At 42.9% G+C, this 27,385-nt stretch overlaps 1 protein-coding gene across 1 annotated transcript in view; it reads left to right on the forward strand.

Annotated features, from left to right (window-relative positions):
- C4H3orf52 (chromosome 4 C3orf52 homolog) overlaps positions 1 to 27,385 on the forward strand; it is a 39,989-nt gene that overhangs the window by 8,435 nt on the left and 4,169 nt on the right. Inside the window, exons 5-6 of the mRNA XM_045148426.1 lie at positions 7,132 to 7,261; positions 21,381 to 21,508. Coding sequence (XP_045004361.1) covers positions 7,132 to 7,261; positions 21,381 to 21,508 — 258 coding nt within the window. The remainder of the gene's footprint in view (positions 1 to 7,131; positions 7,262 to 21,380; positions 21,509 to 27,385) is intronic.

A 27,385-nucleotide genomic window follows, 5' to 3' on the forward strand; every position in this document is an offset into this window, starting at 1 on the left:
GGCACACTCTCCTGTTCCTTTTGTCCACCTGATGTTGGCCAGAAGGTGATGTCCACCCTCTGCTCATGCCATCGTTTTCCATGCTGCTGTGGAGCTTCCCCTCAAGTTTGTAAGCCAAAGTGAACCTTCCCCCCGCCCCAAAAAAGAAAAGCTGCTCTTGGGCGGGTGATTTCTGCCAGCAATGCGAACCTGAGGGCAACCTGGAGCTTAGCTTGAGCCCTTTTCTGATTCAGCCAGAGCAGCGCCTGGACGTGGTTCACAGATCAAATACTTGTAGAACATCATTGAGCTAATTCTGAACCTTCTGTCTTCTGATTACGTTCTTTCAGCCTGATTTCACCAGCCCTACCCCACCTCTACCTTACTGGCTGCCCAGCTACTGATTTTAGAGAGAAGGAACTTCAAAAAGTTGAAAGCACAGCTTGGGTCTGCGGTAATTCCCAGCGCCGCTGCGCAGTCTGTGTGTCGCAGAGGTAGGCTGCCAGTAGATTGCTGCCCCATGTCAGAGTGAGGAAGGAAGTGTGGCCGGCGTGGCTGATGGCCAACACAAGTGGACATGACCATGAACTTGCTGTCTGGATCCTCCAGACAGGTGTAGGTGTGGGAATTGGAAGGAGTTGCCTTGGGTTACTCCCCAGAGACTATGGTGTGACGCTAAACGCAGAGGACAGCGTCTGCCAATAAAAGGCACCTGCCAATAAAAGCAGTGTTCCCAGGGCAAGGCTGTCAAATGATGTGAACGTACCTAATGAGCCCCATCGGGGCCTCTGGGAGGTTCGAATGCTGGTGGAAAATGCCACATCCGTGTGGGTATCAGTGTTTCATAATGCTTAGCACCTGCCTGCTGGAGATTATGCTTTCATGTCCTTACGACTTCCTTGTTAGTCAGATGTACATACACAGCCAGACTTCCTTATAATTTCGCTTTGTAGGCCACCAGGTAGGAAAACGATGGTTACTGACAGCATGCACTGAAGGTGAAGGGCTCCACGGACCTTGGAGGACCTTCTAGAAATATTCGAATGGAGAAAACTTTAATAAGGAGAGAGATCCTCACCTAATGTGTGAACTACCCTCTGGTCCTAAGAGAAGTTGAAATATATTTCAGCTGGAAAGCTGATAGGGGTCATTAAGAGCTGGCTGGCACAAGGATCATAGCCAGGCACTGAAGAATCTTGTGTGAATGTCCTGAAAGCATGGAGTAAGATTTCCATTCTGAGACGCTCTTTAAGCCCACATGTTTTCCATGAATCATGTTGTGTACCTATCACATGCCAGATACTATGATGCATCAATGCATTTAATTATCACAGTATCTGAATAGGAGGATGTTAGTGTTCTGATTTGACCAATGGAGGGACTGAGTGAGGAAACTGAGGCTCAGAGAAGCTACCGACGTGCTCAGGTTCACTCTGTGGGGTCTCTGAAATGTGTGCTCAGATCTCCGATCTCCGCTGTTTCCATTGCTTTTATCTATCTATATGTCTACCTGTAAATATGTGAATACAGTATGATTTATACTCATTTATAGTTGTCTAAATCAAAAGTGATATATTACTAATTTCTATAAGTAAGGTCTCAGGTTTAGGTGATTTCAGTGGCACAGGAGGACCAAAGTGGCACCTTTGGCTGATAGGCGCATTCAGGTGGTGGGTGCGGGCTGGGAGTAAGATACCGCACAGTGTCTGTACCTTCCTACTTGCAAGGGCTAGGCTGGGGGCTACACAAAGGCATTAGCAAGAACTCCTTTTCTCAGTCTGAGCTGCTTGGGCCTTAGAAGAAAAGAAATATAAACTACCAGACTCCACTTTGCCTCTGGCACTGTGAGAATCTTCGATGGTCATTCAAAATGCACCAAAGCAGAAAGCCGGAGGCAGCTGAGAGCTCCAGGCTAAATCTGACTACAGACATGCACATCAAGGCTCAGGAAACACATCAGAAGAGGGGCCAGAGAGATTGTTAAGAGTCCCCCACTCCTTCTTTCCATCCACAGCCTGACGGAGGTCTTTGTGCCTCCACAGTGAATACCAATGACCCACTGAGGAGGAATGTCCTCAATGGAATGGGAGCAGGGGAGAGGGATAGAAGAGTATCACCTTGAAAAGCAATAAAATAATAATTTTTTTTTTTTTGGAATTTTCGAGGTAGGGTCTCACTCTAGCTGCGGCTGACCTGGAATTCACTATGTAGTCTCAGGGTGGCTTCGAACTCATAGCGATCCTCCTACCTCTGCCTCCTGAGCACTTGGATTAAAGGTGTGCACCACCATGCCTAGAAAATAAAATATTTTTTAATAGAAAATGTTTATTCATATGTTTCCTGTTTTAATCATGATTTGGTACTTCAAATTTGTTCGTTAAACTCAAGACACGTTCATTTTTCTTTTGCTTCAATTTGTTAGCTCAGTTATCTCACATTAATTAATCTAACAACCTACAAAGAACACAGGTATCTTTGTAAGATAATGAGATACTCTGATGGGGATGCTATTGATGGCTGTACACTTTGCATATACTTCCAATAGTGAATTGAACACTTTGACAGGGTGAAGTATATGCTATATCAACAAATTTACTTTAAATGAAAAACAAATTGAAAAGAGGGCTGGGAGAAGGGTCAGTGGTTAAAATTTCTTGCTTACAAGCCTACTGGCCTGAGTTCAGTTCTCAGCACCCACATGAAAGCCAGATGCAAAGTGGAACATATGTCTGTGACCCCCCTCCCAGTGTGCCCAGGAAAATGGGTGGCAGAGCAAGAAGAATCTGCAAGCTCACAGGCCAGCTGGATTGGAACCCATGAAGTGGTAAACATGAAACAATAAGAAGACATTGTCTCAAGCAAAATGGGAGGGGAAGGCAGACACCCTGAGGGTGTCCTCAGACCACCATGTGCACACCACGGCAAGCACACCACAGCTGGGCCCTCGGGGAGTTTGGATGTGAGCATTTGAACGTAAGGCCCCCATAGACTCAGGTGTTTGGTTAAAATCGGGCTTGCGACTCCAGTGCCTAGCAGGAAGATTCCTGCTTCAGTGAGCATGTTCCTGGGGCCAGATCTTGGAGTCTAGTCATAAGGTGTGTTTGGGGGCAGATCTGGGTGCAGCCCTACATGTGTGTCCAGGCTTGCTGGAAGGTGCATGGTGCTTCCACTTGGTGATGTCTCTCTACTCAGATCTATGGAAGTGAAATGGCTTCTTCCACCATTGGTGGGGTTCCCCTGGATCTTAAATATACCCCTTTCTTCCATAAACCTAGTGTGGTTGGGTGTTTGTCCTAGCAACACACAGCTCAGTGCAACACACACACACACACACACACACAAGACTATAATAGTAAAAATAAAGGAGAAAGTTTTCATGGCTCATGACGGACCGATTTGGCAGCCCCAGACACATTTTGAGTGATGGCAAAGTCATTTGAATAATATTAAATGAGTTAATTGTTTGGAAGTAACTAAGACTCATTTGGACTCCCTAAAAATTAGCTCATTGCTACACACTGTTCCATCTAGGACAAAGTTAACTGGTTCTTTATGTGTATGTGTGATTGGATAGAGGATGTGGACTAAATGCCACCATGAAGATATAAAAGTTCCCAGAGGAAAACCCTGAAAATACCACAGGCATTTAATGCCATCCTAGAACGTAAGGTGATGTTTGCAATTACCTCTAGAGGGGGTTATGCAGAAAAAACTGCCTGGGGCTTCTCGGGACTTAGAGTTTGAAGAACAGAAAGCAAGAAGTCGTTGAAGGAGGCAGTGTGATTCTATGATTCACTTTTCCGGGATGCTCAGCACAGACAGCCCTTACTATCAGCAGGTTCCCCCTCCAGGCATGTGCAATCTTCTGAGAGCACGTCTAACAAATACCGACTCCTCAGTCGATTGCCACGTGCAGACCCCCCCCCATCTCCTCTCCCCAGAAGTACCACCCCTTGTTTGATTGTAAGTGGCTGAGGCTGTTTTAGGACTTAGCCTGCGAAGATTAACCCTGCGAGGGAGGGTGGTCAGCCGGCTCACTCTTGGGGCAGGGAAGGATGCCAGGTTGTAGGAACGCAGCCAGGGGTCTGGACAGGAAGAGGCATGTCTTGCAGGTGAGGGCTATGTAATTCACCCGAGGTGCTCCAGGAAGTCAGTGTTTAGTGGTCCCCCCTCCCCCGATTTCTAATTCTTGGTCTCCCACAGACAGCTCAAGCCGGGTGTGGAGGGGCACTGGTGGGATGCTCATCGGAGACTCTAGGTGACTTTCTTTTGTGCTAGGCTTCATTCATGGCCTGGCTGCTTCTTGCTTAAGTACGGGAACCAGTATGGGCCAATGTTGTTTTCAAAAGTTCTGTGAGTGGGGAGGTATGTTCTGTCTCCTGAGAAGTTCAAGATTCTTTGCACCAGGACTGCTTTTTCCTGAATGTCTTCTTGAGCTCTTGGCTTTGGTGCCTTGGGTCTCATTCTGCAGTCTAGAATTGGGTAAAAATGTACCCTGAGACTACATAGTGAGTTCCAGGTCAGCCTGGGCTAGAGCGAGACCCTACTTCAAAAAACAAACAACAACAACAACAAAAACAAAACAAAACAAAAAAATTCCCTCCCTCTGGACTCCAGAAATACTCTGAACTCCAGCAGTTTTCTTCTCTCCACACCACAGGCCCATCATCATTTTCCCCCCATTGGGACATGCTGGGTCCAAGACCCCAGCCCTTAGGGACTCCACCATTTGACCCCTGTTCTGGAATGTTTCAGAGTCCAGTTGTAAAACTTTGGGAGTCCCTTTCAAACAAGCAATGTATATTTATCAAATGTCTGTTACTTGTCAAAGGCAGGACCATGATCCGGAAAGTTCAAGAGCCAGACCTCATTCTGTGTGGTTTCAACTTACCGAGGAAGCTAGGGCCAGACTCCAGTGTATCTGAACTTGAAACCAGAGAGGACAGTCGAAGGCAGAAGCAGCCGAGCTATTCAGACTGCTCACATCCTCGGAGGATTGCATTAAGGTAGAAAGGACAGGAAGCTTGACCTGGCTCTAGCAGAAGAGGTTTTAGAGCAGGGACAAAGCACTTGGTTCAGTTTGGAAGGCTTAAAATGGCAAGCCAGAGCTTGGCCCACCTTCACACAAGTGGAAGATTCAGGCAGGGCCTGGGTGTGTGTCAGTTAAAATCCTCCCGGAGTGATTCTGATGGGAAGCCAGGCCTGGGAAACTTTCCCTGAAGAAGTGTGAAATGTAGTCCCAATGTGGACCAATAGTTTTCTTTTTCTCTTTGATGGTCACTACAACAATAAGGATAGGAGAGAAAGTTAGCGAAGTGCAGTGTTGGTTCGGTTGCCCGCCCTGCCGCCTTATAGATCCAGGAGCGACGGCTCCCTTCCATAAACCACCTTGTAGCACTTAGCAGCCACTTTCTGCTCATCGCCTCTAGGCTGTGCAACAGACACGTGAGTTAGACTTAGTGCAAGAAGCCCTTGAATTCCCATGGTTCACTTACCGTCCACGTTCCTTGAAAGTGGTACCAACATAATTCACATTCAGCAGAATCCGTACTTCAGATTTCCGACTTGATCTCTTCCTAGGCTAGTGAGCTCGGAGCAGGATGCTGGACTGTGCAGGGACAACGAGGCCCATCTCCCAGTCAGCCACACACGCACACAGACCTGCAACTGCTCGTAATGCTGTTCTCCACATTAGGTCTGTTACGTGCATGTTTTTAGGTACTAGGGATTGAACCTAGCTAGGGCTTTAAGCCTTTACCACCAGGCCCAACGTAAATGCATTTTGATATACAGTATTCAGTAGTTCCAACTTATAATGGGCTATCGTGGGCTGTAGCCCATCATCAGTTGAGAGAATTTGTATTCAAAGGGGAAGACATTGAAGCTGCCGTTACTTGAGCCAAACACTCACATTCCAACCCTCAGAGTCATGTGCTGGCCGGTTCTCTTATGAATCACCAGATGCTATTTTTTTGAATTGAAATGCCTCCAAAAATTCATCTTTCACACCCAAAGAATATCACATGTTCTCATATGTGGAAGCCCAAAACGCTGATCTTATAGAAGCAGAGACTAGAAGAGTCATCATCATAGCCTGCGGAGGGCATGGAGCAGGGAGAGATGGAGAGAGAGGTTAACAAGTGCAGGGTGTGGTTAGACACAGGAAATGACTTCGGGTGTTCTGGTAGGTTGATTATGGTTGACAATAATTAGTTGTATGTCTTAAAATAGCTAGTAGAGAGGATTTTATATGTTGCTAACGTAACAAGTGATTGATGTTTGAGATGATAGACATGCCACTTACTCTAATCTGATCACTATCCACCATACATGGCTAAAGAAATGTCACAACTATCATGTGCCAGTTAAAAATAAATGCAACGGGCAGGAGAGATGGCTTAGCATCTAAGTTGCTTGTCTTAAGTTGCTTGCCTGTGAAGCCTCAGGACCCACGTTGGACTCTCTAGATCCCACCTTAGCCAGACACACAAAGGTGAGGCAAGCGCAAGGTCACGCATGGCCACTAGGTGGTGCAGTGTCTGGAGTTTGATTTCAGTGACTGAGGCCCTGGCATGCCAATTCTCTCTCACTTGTTTGCTTTCTTAGAGAAAGCAAATAATAATAATAATAATAATATAATAATAATAATAATAATATAAAATATATTAAAATATAATAAAATAATAATAATAATATAATAATAATAACAAAAAACCATGTATTTTAAGGGCTAGAGAGATGGTTTAGAGGTTAAGGTGTTTGCCTGCGAAGCATAAGGACCCAGGTTCCATTCCCCAGAACCATGTAAGCCAGATGTACAGGGTGGCACTTGGGTCTGATGTTCATTTGCAGTGGCTGGAGGCCCTGGTGCACCCATTCTCTGTCTCTCTCTCAAATAAATAAAATCTATTTTAAAAACTATTTAAAAATCCCTTCTCCAATTTTCTTCACTTCATAACTCTCAGAGCATTGGACTGCTGGCTTTTTGAGGTTCTATTTCCCCTACTTTTTATTTTTGAAAATTTGATGCAGTATAGTGTGGCCCCTTGAGCAGCCTCCTGCCTTAGCTTCTGTCTCACTGGTCAAGGGTGGGAATTTGAGAGCATTTGTTGGAATCAAGCAACTGCCTCCCAATCTTCCTTTGCTTTCTAGGCTGACAAGAAAAGCCCCTGGAGCTCTTGTAACAAGAATGTGGTTGGAAAGTGCAAGCTGTGGATGATCTTCTCCTCTGTCCTCTTAGGCCTCATGATAGTGATTATCATAGGCTTGTGTCTTATGAGAGGTAAGGGGATTTCAACTGACTAAGTGGACACATTTTACAATCTTGTTTAAGGCTTGGGACTGACACTGAAATGAAAAATGTCCTAGTTCCGATTCCACTCCTTAGAACCAAAGTAAAATGAAACCAGATGATTTGTGTCTTTAATCACAGCACTGGCAGGCCAAGGCAAGATCTCTAGTTCAAGGATAGCCTGGGTTACAGCCTGGGGCCACATGGTGAGTGATGTGGTCTCAAAAACAAAGAAAGAAACAGAAGCAGAACAAAGCTGGCTTGGAATATGGTGTGTGCGTGGACTATGTACACAATCCTTATTATTTTGGTTTTATTTTATTTGTTTTAAGAATTCTGGAAGTTTGGAGACCATTGTTTTCCTTTAAACATTGCTTCCTGGATCTTTGAAGTTCCTTAAAATTTTGACTTGGACTATCCAGGCTAACCATGTGGGAACTGACTTCCTTCCATATTGCAGCAGGATCACATGGTGTTCTTTATCCATAGCATGTACTGTCTTCAGCAATAGGGTCTTACCTTTCACCTCAGGCAGGTGACAGAAGCCTGTCTTGCTTTGGGGACTTCATAGGTCTCTCTGATCAACAGCTCAGTGTCAGCTATGATGGATTGGATACTGCTCTATATTTTCAAAACCTGCTTGTTTGAAATTTTTTCTTACAATTGGCTCAGTATAAATAATTATATTTTATCTTGTGTATTTCATATGTTCTAACAATAAAATGATGACTAATATACATTTGACTTTAAAAACTTTATAGATCTATGCATTTATAGACTGTCACTATTTTCATTTATTTTAGAAATAACTGTATATTACTTGTGCTGAATGTACTTATGAATGATTTACATGATACTAACGATACACTTTATAGATTTTATCTCAGTTTATTGTTTTTGAATTAAACATTTTCTTTTTTACTGTTTTTTAATTTTTTAAAAAATTTTTATTAGCATTTTCCATGATTATAAAAAAATATCCCATGGCAATTCCCTCTCCCCCCCACTTTCCCCTTTGAAATTTCATTCTCCATCATATTACCTCCCCATCACAATCATTGTACTTACATATATACAATATCAACCTATTAAGTACCCTCCTCCCTTCCTTTCTCTTCCCTTTATGTCTCCTTTTTAACTTACTGGCCTCTGCTACTAAGTATTTTCATTCTTATGCAGAAGCCCAATCATCTGTAGCTAGGATCCATATATGAGAGAGAACATGTGGCACTTGGCTTTCTGGGCCTGGGTTACCTCACTTAGTATAATCCTTTCCAGGTACATCCATTTTTCTGCAAATTTCATAACTTCATTTTTCTTTACTGCTGAGTAGAACTCCATTGTATAAATGTGCCACATCTTCATTATCCACTCATCATAAGTTGAGGGACATCTAGGCTTGTTCCATTTCCCAGCTATTATAAATTGAGCAGCAATAAACATGGTTGAGCACGTACTTCTAAGGAAATGAGATGAGTCCTTAGGATATATGCCTAGGAGTGCTGTAGCTGAGTCATATGGTAGATAAATCTTTAGCTGTTTTAGGAACCTCCACACTGATTTCCACAATGGCTGGACCAGATTGCATTCCCACCAGCAGTGTAGAAGGGTTCCCCTTTTTCCACATCCCCGCCAACATTTATGATCATTTGTTTTCATGATGGTGGCCAATCTGACAGGAGTGAGATGGAATCTCAATGTAGTTTTAATCTGCATTTCCCTGATGACTAGTGACGTAGAACATTTAAAAAAAATTTTTTTTATATTTATTTATTTGAGAGCGACAGACACAGAGAAAGACAGATAGAGGGAGAGAGAGAGAATGGGCACGCCAGGGCTTCCAGCCTCTGCAAACGAACTCCAGATGCGTGCGCCCCCTTGTGCATCTGGCTAACATGGGACCTGGGGAACCGAGCCTCGAACCGGGGTCCTTAGGTTTCACAGGCAAGCGCTTAACCGCTAAGCCATCTCTCCAGCCCGTAGAACATTTTTTTTAGATGCTTATATGCCATTCGTATTTCTTCCTTTGAGAATGCTCTATTTAGCTCCATAGCCCATTTTTTGATTGGCTTGTTTGATTCCTTATTATTTAACTTTTTGAATTCTTTGTATATCCTAGATATTAATCCTCTATCAGACATATAGCTGGCAAAGATTTTTTTCCCATTCTATAGGTTGCCTCTTTGCTTTTTCACTGTGTCCTTTGCAGTGCAAAATCTTTGTAATTTCATGAGGGCCCAGTGATTAATCTGTGGTTTTATTGTCTGAGCAATTGGGGTTGTATTCAGAAAGTCTTTGCCAAGACCAATATGTTGAAGGGTTTCCCCTACTTTTTCCTCTAGCAGTTTCAGAGTTTCAGGTCTGATGTTAAGGTCTTTAATCCATTTGGACTTAATTCTTGTGCATGGCGAGAGAGAAGAATCTATTTTCATCCTTCTGCAGATATATATCCAGTTTTTCCAACACCATTTGCTGAAGAGGCTGTCTTTTTTCCAATGAGTATTTTTGGCATTTTTATCGAATATCAGGTGGCTATAGCTACTTGGGCTTACATCTGGGTCGTCTATTCTGTTCCACTGATCTGCATGTCTGTTTTTGTGCCAGTACCACGCTGTTTTCGTTACTATGGCTCTATGCTCCATCCAGTCTCTTAATAGTTTATTACATCTTCTTAGACTCCTTTTCTATTTGCATTTTAATGTGAGAGCACATTTTCATAGTCCAGTCTTCCCTTAAGATTTTAATTTTATATTAAGATAATTTTAACAAGTTATTAAAATTTCTTTGTGAATTTTCTTTGTGAGGGGGGCTCATCAGGAGCTGGGGTGCTCTGGTATCCATAAAAACTGGGGTCCAGTCAGGCTCTGAGTAGCAAGGAGAGTCACAGAATGAGAATAAAACCAGGGAGTTCCTGAGACTCTCCAGAGGCATTCTTGGGAATTTTCTTCATGAAATGCCTTTGCCCCACCCATCTTCAGGGTTTGATTGTCCCTGAAAAATATGCAAACCTTTATGGTATTAGCCAATTTCTGTCTGACTCCCTCAAGCAGATGGCACGTCTTCAGAGATGAATAGATAATGGGTAGTTGAGTGGATTACTCTTCGAGGCCATCAGCTGGTTGCGAGTAGGAAGCAACTGTCCGGTGTGCTGCCCGCCTCTGTCACGCCGAGGACAATGGTTTAGTCATGATCACTGACACCATCTGCCTCAGGTGACTGACCCACGTACTGAGACTGCAGGTGAGCCGTACAGTCTGGTCCTGTCTCGACGAGTTGGTACAATTCTGAAAGCTGATGGTCTGCTAGCACCTGGGGTCTGTCTCAACAAATCTAGGTGTTAATGTCCTAGATTCTAAATACAAGCCCCGGTATCTCTCCTTTATTTTGTTTTCTTTCTTTCTTTTTTTTTTTTTTTTTTGAGGTAGGGCCTCACTCCAGCCCAGGCTGACCTCATTGTGTGTAGTTTCAGGCTGGCCTCGAACTCATGGCAGTCCTACCTCTGCCTCCAAAGTGCTGGGATTAAAGGTGTGTGCCACCACGCCCGGCTGTTTTCTATTCTCTAAAATTCACCTGACCTCCCCATTTCACAAAAGCAACCTGCAGAGAAGGCATTCAGTTTCCCTTATTCATTTTTATGGAGACATAAAAGGCCACAGTGTAGATGTTAGGGGAAGAATTTGTTTAACATTATAGTACAAGCTTCATTTTTATTTTTAATTTGACTGCAAAATTTCATTTTAACATAGCCTAGTGCTTTAAGAGATTTTGTTTTCAAAAACATGTTTACTGTACATTTTATTTAGCCCAATATGTCGGTTCAACATGTAATCATAAAAATGTCAACAAATTCACATTATTCTTTTAAAAATTTATTTATTTATTTGAGAGAGAAAGAGGCAGACAGAGAGAGAGAAGAGGAGAGTCAGAGAGAAAGAGAGAGAGAGAAAGGGCGTTGCCAGGGCCTCCAGCCATTGCAAAGGAACTCCAGACGCATGCGCCCCCTTGTGCATCTGGCTTACATGGGTCCTGGGGAATCGAACGGAGGTCCTTTGGCTTTGCAGGCAAGCACCTTAACTGCTAAGCCATTTCTCTAGCCCTGTATTCTTGTTTTGATAAGTCTTGACGTATTGAGTGTATTTTTTTCTTCAGTACTTCTCAACTTGGCTTAGACACATAAGCATCTCGTAGCCACATTTGCCAACTGGCTATAATATTCCATAGGGAATAATACAGTGAGAGATTATGTAAGTATACAATTCTAGAACAACAGTTGAAGTCTGTCAGCCTTTTGGAGAAAGAATGATAGTATCTGTTGTTACTAACATAAATGTGTCAGTCTGGTTGTCAGTGGTCTCTCTTTTTTTATTTTAATTTGAAAAGCAAAGTTTTGCAGGTCTATTATTTTATCAGGTGAATACGTTTATTTTATTAGACATATTGGCCTTCAGGCTTATGGGTCTTCAGGAAGAGCAATGGTAAACTGAAAGCTCACCAGCTGCTTAACGGACTTTAAAAGTAATGTACGTTCAGATATTTATCAAACACACATATTTACATATGACATATCATGCATAAACTTTGTTATATTTTCTTCTGGTCTTTCTCTTACTTGTATTTTTAAATAAATTGAGATTTTTTTAAATAACCCATCTTTAATGTAGTCAGGTCACTTTGAGATTATTTTGCCAAACCACCAAAATAACCCTGGGAAGAGCTTTTGGTGGGGCAGTGTGGGATGCGGCAGACGCAGGAGGCAGGGAGGGAGGCTGCTTGCTGACTTAGTCCTGCCCCCCCCCCCCCGAGTCACTCTGCCAGCCGTCCTGGGATGACTGTCAGCGACAATCAGACACTACCTTACTGCCAAGCCCTCTGATGTAAATAAATATTGGTATTAACTGTTGACATTGTGCAGAAAATGTTGTTTGGGGAAGTGGCAACGTTGGGCGAGTCAAAGGCCAAGGATGCGAGACGGTCTCGACTCAGTGAGAGACAGAAGTCGCTCAGGAACTGCATTTGTCATACCCGTTTTGGTTTTCCTCCCACCGAGGCTCTTTAGTCACCTCCAGCTGGAGGGACGCACTCACTCCAGTTGCGGTGGATGGCAATGCATCAGAACAGAGAGGGTGATTAGTTGGGGTGGGCAGCAGTGTACCCATGCCAGGATGCCCAGCGGGAAGAAGTGTATCGTCACTGGCATTAAAACTGGCAAGCATGTGGTGCTATTTAAAGCAAAGCATAATATAGTTGGTTTCATTGTTGTTGCTAATTCTCTATAGACAGATTTTCCCTTACTGCCTACACCTGAGGTGAGCTCACCTACTCTGCCCGTGGTGTGCCCTGGAGTGATGGCGGAGCCACGGGCACGGCTCAGCTCTGGGCATTAAATACAGGGTGGGTACACAGTAAGGGGAAAGGAGCCAGCAGTCTACCAGACTCAGTTGGTGTTGATTTTATTTATCATAATATATTATAGATATTGTGTTATATATATATATATATTTGTGTATTTTCTATATTATGTTATGTGATACCTAGATGTCAAATTTATGGGCAGAGGCTAGTGAATCCTATTGTCCCAGCTTTGTAAGGAAATGTGATTAATAGGTTCTCTTCTTCTCCCTGAGGATTATTAAATCTTTAGCATGAAGGCTAAAGGCAAGATTAAAAGCCCTCCTCGGGGCTGGAGGATGGATTAGTGGTTAAGTGCTTGCCCATGAAGCCTAAGGACCCCGGTTCGAGGCTCAATTCCCCAGGACCCACGTAAGCCAGATGCACAAGGGAGCGCAAGCATCTGGAGTTAGTTTGCAGTGGCTGGAGGCCCTGGCGTGCCCATTCTCAATCTGTCTGCCTCTTTCTCTCTCTGTCTGTCACTCTCAAATAAATAAATAAATAAAAATAAACAAAAAAATTTTTTTAAAGCTGTCCTCTTTCTCTCAAGGTCACATTCTTTGTGGATAATTCAGAGAACCAGTTCGGCATCCAGCATCCCAGTCAGAAAAGAGGCAAACTCCCAGTAATGCCTCACTAAGGAAAGTCTTGTGACAAACGGTGGACAATTTAAAGTTATGCCCTCTGGGGCCATCATACAATGTGCCCCAGCATTACAGATTGCCGCCTGAACCCTGCAGTCTCTAACGGAGTGTCTTTGGAAAGAAGGATAGCTGTGACTCGGGGTTAGGCAGGGGTTTTCTAAGTGATGCTGAGCTGAATGGACTTGCCTCGCCCTTCAGTGGAGAGTAAGAGTTCTATCTTTTGACATCACATGGTCCTGACATAGTGACACCTTTCACAGGGCAATATTTCCTTTAGGATAACTCATGGGAAAACTCTAGGCAGTCAGCATTAACAGCCATAACCTACTAAGATCCTTTAGGGCAGGAACATAACCTAACTTCCATGGAGTTGCTACCTTAAATTGACTTCCCATGTTCCCTTACCAGTTTTGCCTTTGAATCGCTGATGTTTTTCTGCCTTCCCGGGGCTGAATTCTTTGTCTGTGCGCCTCTCAGACTACCATAAACATGTGCAGCTTCTTCTCAGCTCTTTAAACGCTGTAGCCTCATTTCTCCTGCAAAACAGACTTCCACAGAATTTATTTTGTTTTTATTTTTGTGTTTTCCCATTGTTTTATGATAAGAATCAATATTTCCTTGGTTATAACTCAGCTTGTTGTAATAACCAAGAAAGGGGTTTGTACAAGGTATCTGTGCACTTACAATTAAAGCACTCATTTTACAATGGGGGGACGTGATAGGTGGGCAGGAGTCGGCCAGATGCAGGCCATTATAATGTAACCATGTCCTTGCAAAGCACCATCGCACCAAAGTCGATGTACAAGAAACACCAGCCGGCTTGCAGACAGTGACAAAGGTTAAAGCTCGAGACCCAACTGAAATGGCCAAGGATGAGCAGGTGAGAGCAGCGCCCGGTCCTTCACTCGCAACGAAGGGCAGTCCAGTTTCAGCTCCACGGTACCCTCTTTCCTCTTCAGCGTCCCCCACAGGCCCCCGCTACTGACTTCATGCTGTACTGGATCCAATCGTAATCCCCTTGCTCTGCCTTTTACTACCCTCACTTAAGTATTGACAGAAGTAGATATGCATCCACATAGATTATATATCTACATCCACCTCACCCTGATTATATTTTTCTTTCAAAACAAAACAAAGGGTGAAATGGACAGTTAAGCCAAAGTGTGCTGTCTGCAACTCTGGTGTTAGCTGCTGGGCAAAGCCTGAGTGATGCTGGGAGATGTGTTGTTCATGGGTTCCTGTGTCAGACTTCTGTTTCCAGGTACAGATAGTCTGCTGTAATTCTGTCTACCAACTCATGAGGAGTTCTTTTCAGAAATAAAACTGTGACTAGTTTACAAATACCTTATGATCAAACAACCATGTTTACCTCAGTCTAAGGAGGCAGTAATTTGATTCCAAGTTAGTACAATCAGCCCGAGTCTGTACCTCCCCTCTCCATTCAGGAATAGCTTGGTCTATAGTAAGGTATAGAATCAAGTCAGAGAATGAGCTGAGAAAATGGATCCACAATTGTCATAAGGGGAAAGTCATTAAGGTATAACTTTACGCTTGATGTCCAAAGCCCTTTTCTTTAACACAGAATTTCAAAAGCAAGGCTTTGACACTACCATGGAGTAATGCCATCCCGTGTTTTGTTAATAGTAATTCCAAAAATCATCTTATTTTTCTTGCTCTATTTGAGGCTTGGGATAAGAAAAACAAGTAAAGCCATATTTCTTGAGCTTAAGAATTCTGATTGCTTTCTTCTTTTTTATTCTTTTGCTTTTCTTTTTTGTTTTTTGAGGTAAGGTCTCACTGTAACACAGGCTGACCTGGAATTTACTATGTAGTTTCAGGCTGGCCTTGAACTCACAGTGATCTTCCTTCCTCTGCCTCCTGAGTGCTGGGATTAAAGGTGTGTGCCACCACACCTGGATCAAGAATTCTGATTATTTTAAGCCACAATCAACTATAGACGTCTTGAGGTTTCAGTCCCAATCTACATTTGTGTATAATCTTTGCTATGTTACTGAGAATTTTTTTCTCCCTTCTTTTATTGGCAAACTTATAGAAAGAGACGTTAGCATTTGAATCTTGCCCTCTTGCTTACGCCTAAACCTCTTGTGTCTATGCGCCCCCATTTGTTTGTAGCAGGAGCACTGTCTGATCATGAAGTCTAATCTTTCCTCCTTCTCCTGCCTTCAGCTGTCAGCACTGTGTGTTTCATTACACCCTCCAAGTCTACAGAACTTTGAGAACTTAGGTCTTTTTTATACCCATTCATCCATCTATCATCTATGTATCTTTGTATCTATCTATATCTATCATCTATGTATGTATCTATCTATCATCTATCTATCAATTATCTATCATCTATATTTATCAAAATTATATATAATAATTATACATAATCTCAAAATATATGATGTATATATGTATCTTACCACATATATATGTATATACATCATACACACATACACATACAGTGACACTAGAAATTGAATATAGGGCCTCATGCCTAATAGGCAATTATCCGAACACTGAGCTATATCCCCAGCCCTCTTGTTACTTTATTTTTCCTTTTTTAAAAAGTCAATTAATTAATTAGAGAGAGAGAAAGAGGCAGAGAAAGAGAGAGAGAGAATGGGCATGCTAGGGTCTCCAGCCAGTGCAAACAAACTCCAGATGCATGCGCCCCCTTGTGCATCTGGCTTATGTGGGTCCTGGAGAATCAAACCAGGATCCTTTGGCTTTGTAGTCAAACACCTTAACCGCTAAGCCATTTCGCCAGCCCCTATTTTTCCTGTTGGGGATGTGCTGAAGAATTTAACCCAGGGCCTCACACATATTAGGCAAGTAAGTTCTCTACCAGTGAGCTACGTTCCCAACCCACCTTGTTCCTATTAATTTTGAGACAGGGTCTCACTAAGTTGCATAGACTGGCCTTGAATCCACTCTGTAGTCCATGTTGGCCTTGAACCTGTGATCCTCTTACTTCAGCCTTCCCAGTAGCTGGGATTGTAGGCCTGCGTAGACTATACCAGCTCTGGTATGGCTTTTGCTGTTTTGCTTCCAGCTTCTGCATTACCTTCAGTTCTCTTGGTTTGCATATTTCTCTTGGAAAGGGTATCCTTGACCAGAGCAGCAGCCACACTCTGCAGGAGGAGGCTGATGGATGGACATCTACATAGTCTTCCTAAGTTTGAGTGATGCTCTTCACTAGATATCGCTACCTAGAAATGAATGCTACCAGCTCAACCATTATCCATTTGTATCTATATTCTGCCATTGTTGTGTGGGGCTATCATAACAAAATACCATAATCTCTGACACAACAACGGGTTTACAGCTCACAATACCAGGGCCTCAGGTGTCCAGGATTGAGGTGCCAGCTCATGTCTAACAGTGCCCACATTCTGGATGCCACCTTCTAGCTGTGTCCTCAAATGGTAGAAGAGGCAGGACAGCTCCTTGAGGCTTCTTTTATTATTTATTTATTTATTTATTATTATTATTATTATTATTATCATTTTTCTTTATTTGAGAGAGAGAAATAGGCAGGAGATGAGAGAGAGAGAGAAAGAGAGAGAGAGAATTAATTGGTGTGCCAGGGCCGCCAGCCATTGCAAATGAACTCCATATTCATGTGCCCCCTTGTGCACCTGGCTTATGTGGGTCCTGAGGAATCGAACCTGGGTCTTTTGGCTTTGTAGGCAAACACTTTAACCCCTAAGCCATTTCTCCACCGAGGCTTCTTTGATTAGGCCGCTGATCTTATTCATGATGATCATAGTAAACATTAGGTTTTACCATTTGATTTTGGGAGGACTCAAGCACCCTCAATTCGCTTACCTTTTCTGTCCTCAGCTTGAGTCACGAGACCATATTTACTTCAGCTTTACTACCACCCAGCTGTGTCACCCTAGGCAAGCTTTCCTGTCTCCTGAGCTTGCTACCTGTAAAACAGAAATGGTTTCCGAATCTGAGTTGATTAATGCACCTTGACTCTAAAACATACTGAGATCATTGACCTAAACAAATTATGCATTTTGTCTAAGACTCACATCTCCATTTTAAGGTGAATGCCATAATAGTTAACTTATTAAATTGGTTTGAGGACTATGTGATGTAATATCTGTAAAATGTATATCCAGTGGCTTGTACTTAGGGCTTAATACAATAGCTATTATTCCTTTTACCCAGGCTTGGTATCTTAGAACCATCTTTGATTTCTCTCCTCTATTTAGGTAATGACAAATGTTTGCATCATTCTTTGCTAGTGTCTCCATAGTAACTCTTCCAAACGTGGTAAGGTTCCATGTTGAACATCAATTTGCATTGAGACTCATCTTTACCATCACCTACAATAAATCTTTCACTATTTCTCTTAAAGGAATAGCTTTGTAGACTTAAGTGATTTCTTGTATGCTACAAGTTAAATGTTTATCATTATAACTATTATTAGAGATTTTTTTGAGGAGGTGTTTCAAGGTAGGGTTTCACTCTAGCCCAGGCTGACTTAGAATTCACTGTTTCAGAGTGGCCTTAAACTCACAGTGATCCTCCTACCTCTGACTCCGGAGTGCTGGGATTAAAGGTGTGTGCCACCAATGCCCAGCAAGGGCTTCTCTTCTTAGTTACTCTGGCTGTTGCAATTATTAGAATTCCTGGTAATCCTGTAACATCTATAATCCTTTCTCAGGCATTGATATCTACTGTAGAAGGCTATGTGGTGCATAGAGCTTAAAGATATACATTACAGTATTATTTAGAGCAGTGGAAAGCTGCAAAACCTAAACGTTATATATTTTAAAGAATGAGTTTATTATGAACATTGTGTACTTGATTATAGCCTAAAGGTTGAAAATTGTTCCTATCCTGTACATTATACATGCATTAAGATAATTACTCTTTTAATTTATTTGCAAGCAGAGCGGGAGAGATGATAGAGATAGAGAGATAATGGGTGCACCAGGGCCTCTAGCCACTGCAAACAAACTGCAGACACATGCGCCAGTTTGTGCATCTGGCTTTACATGCATACAAGGGAATTAAACTCAGGTTGTTAGGTTTTATAGGCAAGTGCCTTAACAGTTGAGCAATCTCTTCAGCCCCTCTTTTTTAAAAAATATTTTTAATATATTTTTTCAAGGTATTCATGTACGTGGGGAATGACTTTGGGTATTGTAGCAATTAAAAAAAAATCAAGACAAATAAGTAACAATATATATAACCTATATATTTGTAACATATATATAACCTACTCATTAAGACTTCAAATATATAATATAAAATAATATTGGTGACTAAGGATGTGAGGAGATAGGTTCAATATCTAACACTGCAAAAGATTAAAGAAAAATAAAATAAAATAAGGGAAATCATTTAATTAAAGGCTGTATTAATCAGTTTTCCATTGCTATGACAAAATATAAAAGAACATGCAAAGAAAAAAAGGCTTAGTTTGGCTCATTATTTCAGAGGCTTTAGTCCATGGTTCCTTGGCCCTGTTGCTTTGTGCTTGAGGCAAGGCATAAAATCGTGTTGGGGAGTGTGTGGTAGAGCAAAACTGATCACCTCCTGGTGTGGATACCCAGGAAGCAGGGAGAAAAGGGGACACACACACACACACACACACACACACACACACACAGAGAGAGAGAGAGAGAGAGAGGAGATGGGCACACCCTTGAGGATTTAATTTCCTTCTACCATGTCTCACAGCCAAAGATTCTACCATCTCCCAACCTTACCATCCATTGGAGAACAAGATTTTAACATTCAGGTCTTTGGGGTGGGGGGAAATTTAAGATAAAACTAAGGGCTGGTGAGATGGCTTAGTGGTTAAGACACTTGCCTGCTAAGCCAAAGGACTCCGTTTCGATTTCCCAAGACCCATGTAAGCCAGATGCACAACGTGGCGCGTCTCCTGGAGTTTGTTTGCAGTGGCTGGAGGCCCTGGTGCTCCCATTCTTGCTCTATTGGCCTCTTTCTGCTTCTTTCTCTCTCTTTCTCTCTTTCTCTCTTTCATAAATAAATAAATAGCAATCCTTCTAAGATTAAACCAGAACAAAGTATTATTAGTTTTTGTTTGGTTATAATTTTTTATAGTTTGCAAATTTTCTGCTACGATGGCATAATTTTTAGTATTAGACAAAAATTGCTCAGTGACTTACAACAAGTAATGGCTTGGGGGATATTCATTGTGTGTGATTCTCCCAAACCAGTCAGCTATGAGTCAATCATTTCTTTTTTTTGGGAGGGCTCAGTTGAAATGATGATTATACTTTAAATCAAGGAATCCCATGGAAAACGAGATCACGCTTCAGTCTTCTCCCAGTGGAGACATACAGGACTCACTTAACTCTTACAGAAGTAATTGTGACAAAGCACATTAGATGTCTACTTGAGATGCCCATTAGACATTCCATGCCCAGGGTTTTCATTGCGTGTTGATCACATAGGAGATGTTAGGCATGTTGTTTGTACAAACGGATGAGTGACCGTGATCCACCCTTATTAGAGAATAGTGGAAACCGTCCCTAGCTCTGTCTCCCACACATCAGCCCAAGGCCCCCCGGGAACACTTTTGCACAGCCATCAATCTCAGGCCAGCTGTGTTCACTCTTGATAGCTTATTCCTTGCTCCTAGTTCCTCATATTTCCAGATTGCTTCAGGGAATAAATGCCTGGGTTCTTATTTCTTTTTACGTACCTTTCCATCAGAAACATTCGTTTCATCACAACCCTTTATTTAATGAAGCCTTTCAAAATCCGGTCACGGATGTTGATTTGGCATGAGGTTTGAGGGGATGCTGTGAGCATCTGGTTCCCACCCACGCCTTTCTCAGGGCAGGTGAGGTGACCCCGTGGGGCAGGGCACGCCTGTGAGGCTCCTTACCTGTGCTTGCCACTCAGCTCTCACTGCTGAACACTCAATTAGCTAGCAGTCATTAGAGCCCCAGCAACACAGAGCTCACTGTCCGGGAACATCATTCCTGCAGCCCTGGGGCTCCAGGTCGGGTTTGGTTTTCCTTCTGCAAACAGACGACGTCAACATTCCTCTCTTACGGAAGGAAAGCCACAGTGATGAGTTCATGCCCGTCCTGGCTCCTGAGAGACTTCAGGGTGCGGATTCACATGCCCATCTTCTTGTCTCCTCGCCATTCTGGCCTATGACGTCTCTTCCTCACTTCCTCATCCTGGTCTTTGCCAACACTGAACTGGAAGGTGGTTCTAGAAAGTTGATTGTGACCATTTCCTATACGTGTCTATACTGTGTCCCGGCATCTGTTCTGACATCTTTGTGCCTAGCTCAAGTGCGGTTGCGGGTCAACAAGGCTCGTGTTCTTCCCCCTCCTTTCTGCCTCGTCATCTAGTCCATATTTGCTAGAAAACCAGCAAGACTTTTATTACAATGGAGTCAAGCTCATCGCTTTTATTCTGTTTCACTGAGCAAAGGAAGCATTTCTGCTGTCCGTTCACTTGTATATCCTTCACACTGCTGAATATGTTTAATTTCAGCAGCCAACACAATAAGGACATTATTTGTTTATCCATTTATTTAGTTATTTTTTCTTTTATTTTTGGTTGTTTGAGGTAGGGTCTCACTCTAGGCCAGGCTGACCTGGAATTCACTCTAGTCTCAGGGTGGCCTCGAAATCACAGCAATCTTCCTATCTCTGTCTCCCGAGTGCTGGGATTAAAGGTGTGCGCCACCATGCCTGGCTACATGTAGTTATTTTTGAGGCAGGTCTCATTACGTAGCCCTGGCTGCCCTGAAACTTGCTTTGTTAACCAGACTGGCATTGAACTGGCAGTGAGGGCTCCTGCCTCTGAGGGCAGGGCCTGCAGACTGCATGCATCACATCTGCCCTTAATGTTATTATTTTATTTTTTTGGTTTTTCAAGGTAGGGTCTCACTATAGCTCAGGCTGACCTGGAATTCACTATGTAGCCTCAGGGTGGCCTCAAACTCATGGTGATCCTCCTACCTCTGCCTCCCGAGTGCTGGGATTAAAGGCATGCGCCACCCTGCCCGGCTTTTAATGTTATCGTTTTATGAATGTGTTTCTCTTTATATCCTTTATCTTCAGCAACTTACATTGATGAAGATGAACACACAATACCTGAGTTATCAGGCAACAAAACCTTCTTCGTTATGTTGAAGATTCCAGTGGAGTGTGTTACTGAAGAGGGCTTGCCACACCTGCTCACCCAGAGGGTAATTATGCCAGCGTGGCGCACGCACCCTTTCCTGAGTTACTGATCTTGAACTGTGAGTTCTGCCAGCTTGATGTCGAGCCCGAAGGGGATATCTGTTCATTCTCTGTTGGAATTTTAGCAAAGAAGGGCAGTTGTAAATGCGTTTTCTGTGGTGCAAGGCCAGCAAGCCGTAAGAGGCATGGCTTCCAACTCTATGGGCCCCGGAGGACAGGGTCACCCAGCCCCAGGATGAACGGTGTGCTGGACAAGCTGCCCCGTGTCAGGGCCACAGTCTGTGCCGTAAGTGGGCTCACAGTCTGAGTAGGGAAGGAGTGAAATAGTTAGGAAGCCCTATTGCGGGATACGCACAGTGATTTACATTCACAGAGGAGGGGTATCTCGACTACATGAGCCAGGGGCAGGGGGAGAGGGCTCCAGGGTGTCTTGGAGAAGATGGTACTTAGGATGGTTTTGACATAGGGCTGGGAATGTTCTAGATAGAAAAGCTCTGGACTTTTGGAGATGTGCAAAACTGCGTACTGGGCCTAAGAATGCTATGTCTGGGACCCTCCAGGGTTAAATTGAACAGGAAGAAGATAAGGGTCAGGTCATGGAAGTTTTCACTTTTTGGTGGGCACTGAAAGGTTAGAGTCAATAGACTGTCATGGCCAGATTTTCACTCATTTCTTTCTGTGTGGTGGTGAAGAGCGGAGGAAGAGAGCAGTTAAAATGTAGTATAGCAGGGCACTCTAGAAATGAGGGAGGCTTGAAGAAGGGCAACGAGGGAGGGAACAAGGAAGATTCAGGTGGCATTTAAGAAGTATCCTCAGGCTGGAGAGATGGCGTAGCAGTTAATGTGCTTTCCTGCGAAGCCAAAAGACCCAGGTTTGATTCTCCAGTCGCCATGTAAGCCACATGTACAAGGTCGTGCATGTGTCTGCAGCTTGTTTGCAGTGGCTGAAGGCCCTGGTGTATCCATTCTCTCTCTCTCTCTCTCTCTCTCTCCATGTCTGTCTCTTTCTCTCAATCTTAAATAAATAAAATAAAGTTGTTTTTTTTTAGAAGTATCCTTGGCTTGGATAGATGGCTTAGCAGTTAAGGCGCTTGCCTGCAAAGCCTAAGGACCCAAGTTTGATTATTTGAGAGAGAAAGAGGGAGAGAGAGAGAGAGAGAGAGAGAGAGAGAGAGAGAGAGAGAGGATGACAGAGACAGAGACAGAGAGAAAGAGAGAAAGAAAATAGGTGCATCAAAAGGCCTCCAGCCACTGCAAATGAACTCCAGATGCATGAGCCACCTCATGCATCTAGCTTATATGGATACTGGGGAATCGAGCTTAGGTCCTCAGGCTTTGCAGGTAAATAACCACTAATCCTTCTCTTCAGCCCCCTCCTATAATATTTATTTCCATTTTTTCATTGGGCCTCCACCCCACTGAGAAGGTCACCAAAACACAGCATTAGCACTGATCCCAGGACCCTGACTCTGGCCTCAGCATATCATTTGTTGGTTCAGGTATCCTTAGGATCACCATATACTTTTTAAAGCTTTTGTAATTGTAGCCAAAGATGAACCTTTGAATGTGCAGCAGACGATGATATGCAAACATTTCAAATTTTCAACAGGAGCCCTGATGACTCATGGCTGTAATCTTACACTTGGGAGGCTGGGATAGAATATGCTTCTTGAGATATTTAGTAAGGTCCGGGCCAGCCTGGTCTTATAAAGTTAAGACTCTGTCTCAAATAACACAAAACGAAACAGCTTTTGAGAGGGTTCAGTGCACTGAAAAGACAGCCATTACAGCTATGGGGAGATAATACCAAGAGTCTGGAGTTCGCTTCATAGTCAGGGTCCCTATAACAAAATAAAGTCAAGTACATCAATGCATGAGGCTGACGAGGCATCTCTCCCATCTTAATTACATGGCCTATTCAGTAATATTTGCATCTGAGACTACAATACTTGCTGCATCAGTTACTTTCTCATTGCTGGGACAACATGCCTATTCAAAAGGTGTGTAAGGAAGGAATAGGTTTATTTTGAGGAGATGTGTCCATTATGGTGGGAAAGGCATGGTAGGCCTGTGCAGGAAGTCTACATCACATCTTTATATCAGCAGAGAAGACACAGAGAGAAGCAGGGTTGCAAGCAGAGCTAGATAGACTCTGACACCTCGAGGCTGCCTACAGTGACATGTTTCTTTCAGCAAGACTCCACTTCTTAAAGGTTCCAGAACCTTCTCAAATAGCATCACCTTGCTTGGGTTCAAGTATTCAAACAGGTGAGGCTATAGAGATCATTTTACTTTCAAACCACCACGCTTTGTAAATGTTATGTGCGTGCAGTGACAAGTGTCAAGCAAGGCACTCACTCCTCCGTGTGCAGTTAGTATGTAACAACGAACGGGTTGAATTTAAAGCAGAGTGTTGTCTATCCAAGAACCCAAGAGTGCTCTTTTAAACATTTGTATTAGGGTCCTGGCAGAAGTCACCTAGTAGGTAGACTAAGAGATCCTTTAAGACATGCAAAGATTTGGGTTTGACACTGACAAATCAAACTCTGTCCACTTACCCACAGAAGCTAATGTTTCTGACCATAGCATTGTCCTGCAAAGTGAAAGAGAAAAAACAAAAGACAAGGAAACTGTAGAGCAGTGAAATCCTGGCTAAGACTCTTGTGCCAAGGATTGTCCTGGGAGGCGCTGCCAACAGTATGAAGTCATTAGTTCCTCTTTGTTTGGAAACCCCCTGGTTCTGGTTGTGGCACCACTGCTTGGTGAACTCTGTGTGGCTGTCAGTCAGCTTTGTGTTACTATAACAGAATACCTGAGACAGTCAACTGCTAATGGTTACAGAGGTTTGAGTATGTTGTTACTCCGCCCCATTCGCCCATGGGCCTGTGACAATACTGAGGAGTGTTCACTCAATGGTAGCTAGGGAGTGAAGACAAAAAGGGAGAAGGTCCCCAATACCTCCTTTAACAACGTGTCCCCAGTGTCCCAGATTCCTTCTAGCATGTTCTATCTTCTAAAGCTTCCACCACCCCCTCGATAGTGTCACTGGCCTTTGTAGCACCTTTACAAGATTCCTTCTCCTAGGTCCCACCTCCTAATAGTGCGTAAGGCTTTGAGGGATCTTTATGTAAGCCATAGCAGCACACAAGATTTGTCCCAAGGTTGAGCACCGGCTGACTGAATTTCAACACAGCAGTGTTGTTTGTAATTGGAAAGTTCTAGAAAACTAGAAAAATTCAGATTCTAGCCTACACGTAGATTGTAAAAACTCAAAAGCAATGACCAGGACTGTATAAACAGGTATATAATGATTTTTCTTCTGAGATGTAGAGTTTTCTCTGTAATCACCCCCCCCCCCATTTTTATCTGACAGTCACAGTAAGGTGACTCAGTTGGCAGGGTGATTATCTGAATCTAACATGACCACAGAGGTTCTGGGAAAATCTGTTTAAACATATCTGTGTCTAATATAATCACATAGGTCCTTTGGAAATTTGTTTTGCTATAAATTTGCTAATGGATATTAGGTTGAGCTTTTAAAACCTTGATGTCAGGAAACCAAACCAAGATCGATGGCAGATTTTATCTGAACCTTCTATTAGTTCCTAGTGTCTTGAGATTCTTTGGTCTACTAATTCATGTGATACCGAGAGCCCTGGAAGCCAGCCATTACACGCACAAGCTCAACATTGCATCCCAGTCAAAGCCAGTATTTCTAATTATATATATATTATATATATATATATATATATATATATATATATAATATATATATATAATTATATATATATCATATATAATTATATATATATAATTATATATATATTATATATATATATTATATATATGTGCAGTTAACTTATGCCAATTTCATATTCTCAAAAAATGAGAATATTTACAAATACTTTTCAAATTCTGGAGAGGTCAAATAGGGAAAAAAGTAAATATGCTTCAATTTTGCTTGCAGAAATAGGCTTCCTCACTCATATCCACAGTACAGTGTATTTTGTTGGTTTGTTTGTTTCTTTATTTTTTGAGATATCATCTTGTTATATAACTGAGGCTAGTCTTGAAATTCTGATCTTCCTGCCTCCACCTCCCTGGTGCTGGGATCACAGGTACGTGTCAACTCACCAAGTAACTATCGATTGTTTTTTCTAAAAGAGTTTCCTTACATCTGGATTGCAAGAGCCACTGTTCATACCTCTTCGTAGTGGTTCACCACCGTCATTCATCTCGAAAACCAAAGGTTTCACCACTGAGTCTGAAGCACTATGCGCCAAAAGTTAAGCATTCCCTCACTGCACACACTAACTGAGTGCAAGACCCAAAAAGACTGGGGATGCCTATTTCTAGTCCCAGATGCATAAATGTTCTAAAAATCACTTTTAACTAGTTGCTTACAAAGTAGCCATTTGGAAGTCTTTAAATTGGAAAAAAAAAATAGAAGTCTGCTAAGGATATGGGAAAAGGAACATGAGGCTGAGGTATATATTGTGGGCAGAAGAGTAAAATAGGAAACGTTCAGCAAGATTGAGTTGAGTTGACAATACACCTGCCCCTTGGACCCAGCCAGAAGTTCCATTTCTTGGTGCATCGCTCTGGAAAACACACACACACATGCACACACAGCCAAGGATGATCTATTCAGCAGTTTGTAACAGAGAAAATTTGGAAGCAATACACATGGCCATCAGTAGGGGAACAATGAACTATTACAATAATTTATTGGAATTTGTGTGGGAGTTGGACTGAGTGGGCTTCACTGAGATGGGTTTTAGAAATAAATCCAAATGTAACTTAGGGTGAGCAAAGCAAGCCTTAAGGTGGCGCCAAAAGCGCTTGTCTGTGTCTGGGCTACTCAGCCACCTGAAGCAAATGGACCCATCACTGGTGTTTGACACCAGCCTGGGCACCATACTAAGGCCCTGTTTGGAAAATAAATGCAAGTCTTAGAAAATTATGTAACTTTAATAAGAGCAGAAATTAAATAATATGTTGTCGTGATTATATAGAGCAGCAGTCATTTTAGACAGACAAGGGAAAGGTGTGTGACAGTGTTAGAATGATGGTTTGTGCCAAGGATGGGAAGGAAGAAAAATGAAATAACAATGGTCCTCAATTTTTAACTTACAATTCCCAGACTTTTGACAACATGAAAGAATGCCTGCGTGCCATCCTGGCATTTGCTCCTAGGGCAGTGTTGTAATATAGCACATGAAATATAGCTCCTATTACACAGTAGGCTTCATGCAAGTATAGGCTCAGGAGATCAAGTGTTGTGAGCATGTTCAAGGTTGGCGGGCCTAACCCATGACGTCTGGTAAGCTGGCTGGATTAAATGCACTCAATGACATGTTCAATTTATGATGGTTTGGCAGCAAATGACCCTGTCAGCGAAAGAAGGTATGAAACCAAGGTGGTGGAGACATGTGCCAATACAGCCTGCATGAAACACAGCCTGCTGTCTTTGTAACTGTCCACTTTGTCCAGGGGGCGCTGTACCCATAGCTCAGGGCAGATCCTTCTCATAACAATAAACTGGGAAATGGAGAAAGAAGTCTAGGGATGTCCCAGGTGCTAAATATCCCATACAGAGACCCTGGGATTCGGTCAGCCACTTTGGAGTTTTCTTTTGATCTCGGGGTGGGGGGCGGGAATGTGTAGGCCCCTGCTCTTGACCACTGACCATACTAATTTACTCAGTTTCCCTGGGTCAGCTCAGCTCCTAAGTGAGGCTGAGAATTCACAATAAAGGATGTCACTCGGACTTTACCAGTGGGTTTGCTGCTTGTTTGCTTTTGAGACATGGCCTCACTCCTGCTGGCCTCGAGCTCACTATGTCTCCAAGGGGGATCCTCCTGCCTCAGTCTGCCAGCCTCC

This window comes from Jaculus jaculus, chromosome 4, assembly GCF_020740685.1.
Source record: "Jaculus jaculus isolate mJacJac1 chromosome 4, mJacJac1.mat.Y.cur, whole genome shotgun sequence".
Lineage (NCBI taxonomy): Eukaryota > Metazoa > Chordata > Mammalia > Rodentia > Dipodidae > Jaculus > Jaculus jaculus.